Source organism: Rattus norvegicus, chromosome 6 (assembly GCF_036323735.1).
Source record: "Rattus norvegicus strain BN/NHsdMcwi chromosome 6, GRCr8, whole genome shotgun sequence".
Classification (NCBI taxonomy): Eukaryota; Metazoa; Chordata; class Mammalia; order Rodentia; family Muridae; genus Rattus; species Rattus norvegicus.
Window position 1 is genome coordinate 139,867,422 of NC_086024.1, and position 6,199 is coordinate 139,873,620.

Genomic DNA, 6,199 nt, shown 5'->3' on the forward strand with positions numbered 1-6,199 from the left:
GAGAGGGAGACTGGTGTCCTTTGGGTCACCTGGGCCTCAAGGATTCCTACCATTACCTTGATGTACATCCCCGATGATGAGACCAAAAAGCTTAGAGATATTCATTCTCTGATCTCCCTGCATCAGCCAATCTCCCATTACTCAATACCCTCCTCCCTCTTTCATTTTTTCCCATGGAACCACACTTTCCTTACAGAAGACACAGATTTTACATACATTTTCAATTTTGTATTTCAGAAGATCATAGCAACTTTCCTAGTCAGGGTTTCTATTCCTGCACAGAACATCATAACAATGAAGCAAGTTGGGGAGGAAAGGGTTTATTCAGCTTACACATTTCACATGGCTGTTCATCACAAAAGAAGGTCAGGGCTGGAACTCAAGCAGATCAGGAAGCAGGAGTTTATGCAGAAGCCATGGAGAGATAATACTTATTAGCTTGCTTCTCCTGCCTTGCTCAGCTTGCTTTCGTATAGAACCAAGACTACTAGTCCAGTGATTGTACCAGTTACAAGAGGCCCTCTCACTTGACAACTAATAGAGAAAATGCCTTACACCTGTATCTCCTGGAAGAATTTCCTCAAGGGAGGCTCCTTTCTCTGTGATAACTCTTTTGAATTGTTGCACAGGTTTCATATTTGGCTGACAATATATGTAACCTGGTGCTTTCAAGAATATGCAGAGCCTTGTGTTATACTTGGGGGAAAATGATCTCTGAGTATGGCCACTGCAAAAGCCTCCTTCTTATCAGATACATGTCTATAACATTGGCTGTCCATCCCTCAGTATGCACAGAACATCAAAGAAAAATAGAAAACATTCTATATTTAGTTCATTACTCACAGATCTGAAAGTCATCAGAACAAACTCTTGTACTGCTCACTTAGGACTTAGGTCAAGTATATATTTTTACAGACTCTTGTGACATGGCACGATGTTGCTGCTTTGCCTTTATGCTAAAAAGATACTCTGAAATGTGTCCCAGAGTGGACTGAGGTGATCACTGTGAAAATGTGGTGAAATAAGTATTGGTGATGAACCCACAGTTTAGCACTACTTTCACCACTGAACATGATTGAAGGGGACATATTCAAGGAAGTTGTTATGTTCTATATGTTGTAATAAACTCCCCCTATTGCTATAGCCCCTTTGGAAATACAGGGGCTCAGTGACATTTGACTCCCCTTTCATTTGCTTTAATGCTTAAATCTTCCACAATGTGCTCTGTGGTTCCTAATGGTCCTCCTTCCTCTGCATTGTGGTGTATACACACATTTCTACATTATAAATTACAGAAATTACAAGAGCATTTGACTCTCAGAAGACACCAACAACTAAAAATTTTAGAAAACTTTAAGAACAGTCTGGTGGAAACTGAGATGAAATCAGAGAAATTGTCAATATCAGTTTTCTGCCTGTGAGTATCACTCTTCCCAGTGACTCCTCATTCACTTGAGTAGTTGTAGTTGTGATGCTGCAGTAGGCAAAATGCTCAATCCTCCCCTCGCTCACAGAAACATTATCCTCACACACAGAGAAGAACCTGATGATGGCAGAGCAAGACAGAGAATGTAGAATCTCTATATAGAAGAATCTGTGGTGGTTACTGGAGCATCTTCAAAATATCAGTCTAATGAGTGAACTAATGAGTACAAAACCCTCTTCTTCCCTTTGATTGGAAGTCACATCATAACAATATGTTGCAAACAGAGCTATTCCTTCACCACAGGAAAAAGAAGTGCTGAAAATCTGATCAATTAGACAGTTTCCCGACCCACTTTATGTTTTGGTTGAACAACCACTATCCCTTGATTTCCAATACCACCTACTCTTCTATAGTGACACCATCCATATTTTCCCAGAGTGTCATTGAGAAGAATGCTGTATTTAGGCACTTAGTGCAACACCTGACTCCTGTTGAGGAACCCCAACTCAGAATGAACCAAGAATTATTTACATTATGTTTCTAGGCCAGCAATATAAATAAGATTGTTAGAAGGAGGAAGGAATTGGTTAAAATACAAATCATTTGACCCATAAAGTTCTAGGAGAATTATTCAAACTAAAGCTTAACTGATAATGAGAAACAGGAGGAAGGAAAAGAGATCTTACCCATTATGTGGGTTAAGAGATGGTTGCAGCAAATTGAAGCTCAGTAAGTATTACCAGTTTTCTTGGCCTTATGACTCAATTCACAATTCTTACACAAATTTTATTACCAGCATCTCAGTGCATCTGGTCTGTTGCTTAGCACAAGTGTGAGGATGTAAAGAGAGTGAACATCATCAGGTTCATGGGTTACTGGTCCTTAATTATTTCTGTTTTCCTTTAAATCCTATATGGTGCCCTACCAGGGAGTCTTACTGACTCTCTGCCCTGAATGAGCACCTTCACAATCTTAAGACTTCTTTGCTTCTTCTGGTTCTATCCATGATCTTCTAATAGAATGACCTATGTATGCCCTTAATGATTCTCTGAATTTTGTGTTCAAGTCAGAGGTGATACTACATTTAAAGTAATCTAGAAAGGGTCTGATTTTATAACTCTGTGCTTCAAGTTATTACCACATAATCCCAAGTTTTTCTGTTTAGTTCTACATAATTAGAAAGAAGGTGGGTTTGGTAGCCATAGAAAGATCCAGGCCCAGGTATGGACTATTTCAGTGTTATTATGTAGACTGATAGAAGTTATGTAAACACACACACACACACACACACACACACACACACACACAGAGGCACATTCACACTCACACTCACACTCACACAGTCACTCACACACACCCACTGAGAGTAAAAGAAGTATAAAGAGACACATACGGAGAGAGACAGGGAGATATAAACAGATGATAAAGAGGCAAAATAAATACAGATCTACATAGAGAGACAGAAACACTGTAATAGGTAAATGAATACAAAACACTTGTTATACAGGTAAACAGAAATTTGAATGGACATTTGTATATTACAATGTCTTCTACACCCTGTACTTGTAGAGAGAATTAGTGAGGCAACCTAGACACAAAGGATTCCAGACCTCCCTTCCCTCCAAGTCTTTCTGAATAGGCTGTTAAGACTCAGGTAATAGGAGCTCTGTGTTCTCTCTGAGCCCCCTGCATGCACTACAGGAGGTTTGTGTTTGAGCTCAGAGTAATATTTCCTCACTGTGTTTTGCACAGTAATATATGGCTGTGTCCTTAGACCTCAGATTGCTCATTTCCAGGTACAGGGTGTTCTTAGAATTCTCTCTGGAGATGGTGAATTGACCCTTCACTGTGTCTTCATAGTACTTGTTACCACCACCATAATAAATGATTGCTACCAATTCCAGACCCTTCTTTGGAGCCTGGTGAACCCAGCACATGTCATACTTATTGAAAGTGAATCCAGAGGCTACACAGGAGAGTTTCAGGGAACTTCGAGGCTGTACTAAGCCTTCACTAGACTCCACCAGCTGCACCTCACACCAGACACCTGCAAACAGTGAATGCAATTCAGAAAACTGTTACTAAGAAAACTAAACAAAATAATGAAACAAAACAAATTTTTCTATTGTTCATGTTCACAAAACAGACAGAACCGCATTTCTACAAATTACCTTTTAAAATAAAAAAGGAAAACCAAGTTGAGCCTGAAGTCCATGGCCAATGGTCTGTGTTCAGTGCTGACCACTGATTGAGTGGACTTGGGAAACCAGTTCTGGGCTCTTCTGTCAGAGCTGTAGGGTAAGGGCAGGGCAAGTTTTCATGGGCACAGAGAAAGCTTATTTGCATGTCCTCCTGCTATAATATTCTCTGGAATTGGAATTATGCTGAAGCCAGTGATCATAGCAGATATAAGACACGAAAGTCACAGTTGTATGACAAATTAATGGAAGTTTCAAATTCACTTATTTTGCATAAGAATTGCCCACACTCCATTTAGTTTTTTTTTTTTCACATGTGCGTGGACATGTTTCTTTCCATACTGTCATGTACCCTAAATGAGTAGTTAAATCAGTATTTAAACAGCACCACACATAATTTTGTTTCTAGTTATGAGTATAGTCTTTCACACTGTCTGAGAAGCTTTTGTCATTTCCTGAATATGGATCTTGGACAGGGTTACATCTGCAAGGTTATCATAGCAGAACTCATTTTTCTTATGGAAACTTTTAGAAGTTGATTATTCACGATAGCATACAGTCCTGGGGTCTTATGGAGGCGTTCCCCAGAAACATTTCAGGTCCCAGTCTGCCTACCACCCGAGTTTGCTAGGAAGACATATTTTTCTTTGAGGCAAATTTGTTGTTAGCTTTCCTTTTCCTCAATAAATGTAATTGGTACAAGCAGGGAGTTTAAGTAAATTCTGGGATGACTTTTACCCTTTTTAAGCAGTTCTCTGGTATGAGGTAGAATCTCAGGATTGTTTTGATTTGCACTTCCCTAATGGCTAGGATGTTGAGCATTTCTTTAGGTACTTCTCAGCCATTTGATATTCCTTAGCTGAGAACTTTTTTTTACTTCTGCATCCCATTTTTAATAGGGTTATTTAGCTCTCTGGAGTCCAAATTCTTGAGTTTTTGTATGTGTTGGACATTAGCCCCCTAATGGAGGTAGGATTGGTAAAGATCTTTTCTCAATCTGTTGGTTGACGTTTTGTCCTAATGAAAGCGTCCTTTGCCTTACAGAAACTTTGCAGTCATATGAGGGCACATTTGTTGATTCTATATCTTAGAGCATAAGCCATTAATGTCTTGTTTGCATAATTTCCCCCAGTACCCATGGTCTCCAGGGTCTTTCACAAATTTTGTTCTATAAGTTTGTGTATCTGGTTTATGTGTATGTCCTTGATTTACTTGGACTTAAGCTTTGTATAGGACGATAAGAATAGTTTGATTTGAATTCTTCTACATGCTGACCTCTAGTGGTGCCAGCACCACGTGTTGAAAATGCTATCTTTTTTCCAATGGATGGTTTTAGATTCTTTGTAAAAGATCAAGTGACCATATGTGTGTGCTTCATTTAATTGTCTTCAACTCTATTCCACCGATCTACCTGTCTGTTTCTGTACCAATACCATACAGTTTTTTATCAGTCTTGCTCTGTAATACTGCTAGAGGTCTGCGATGATGATTCCTCAAGAAATTATTTTATTGTTCAAGATAGTTTTCTCTATCCTGGGTTTTTTATTATGCCAAATGAATTTGCAAATTACTCTTTCTAGCTCTGTGAAGGATTGAGAGAGAATTTTGATGGGAATTGCATTGAATCTGTAGATCACTTTTGGTAAAATGTCAATTTTAACTATATTAATCATGCCAATCTATGAACATGAGAGATCTTTCAATTTTCTGAGATCTTCTTCAATTTCTTTCTTCAGAGACTTAAAGTTCTTAGCATACTTAGCATACAGATCTTTCACTTACTTAGTCACATCAAGGTTATTTATATTATTTGGGACTATTATGAAGGGTGTTATTTGTTGTTGCAAAAATATAAAAATAAAAAAAGCATGTTGTCTTTTACCTCACATAGGCCCGGCACCTCAATCCCCCAAGACATCTGGTAGATATCTTGGCAGAAACACATCCCAGCACCCTGGCAGTCCACTGTCTCCTGCAACTGCACACTTTGCTACACTCAACATTCACATAAAATAACACACAGCACAATAATCTTCGACTCAATTGGTAAGATATAATTGTGCACCCAAATATTCAAAGCCCAGTACCATCCATCCCTAAGGAACATTAATAACTACCTGTAAACACACAGTGAGGAATCTTAAACTCAGCCTCCATCGTCTTGCCATGGCTTCTCTCTCCCTCTCCCTTCACTCTTTTTTTTTATTTTTTTTATTTTTTATTAACTTGAGTATTTCTTATATATATTTCGAGTGTTATTCCCTTTCCCGGTTTCCGGGCAAACATCCCCCTCCCCCTCTCCTTCCTTATGGGTGTTCCCCTCCCAGCCCTCCCCCCATTGCTGCCCTCCCCCAACAGTAGAGTTCACTGGGGGTTCAGTCTTAGCAGGACCCAGGGCTTCCCCTTCCACTGGTGCTCTTACTAGGATATTGATTGCTACCTATGAGGTCAGAGTCCAGGGTCAGTCCATGTATAGTCTTTAGGTAGTGGCTTGGTCCCTGGAAGCTCGGGTTACGTGGCATTGTTGTACATATGGGGTCTCGAGCCCCTTCAAGCTCTTCCAGTTCTTTCTCTG

At 39.5% G+C, this 6,199-nt stretch overlaps 1 gene segment (V, D, J or C); it reads right to left on the reverse strand.

Moving 5' to 3' along the window:
• Positions 1 to 1,000: 1,000 nt before the first annotated feature.
• LOC134479196 (immunoglobulin heavy variable 3-30-like) lies at positions 1,001 to 5,781 on the reverse strand. The segment is given in 3 exon segments: positions 1,001 to 1,065; positions 3,165 to 3,473; positions 5,742 to 5,781. Coding segments are annotated over 3 exon segments (414 nt in total).
• Between the last annotated feature and the right edge of the window lie 418 nt (positions 5,782 to 6,199).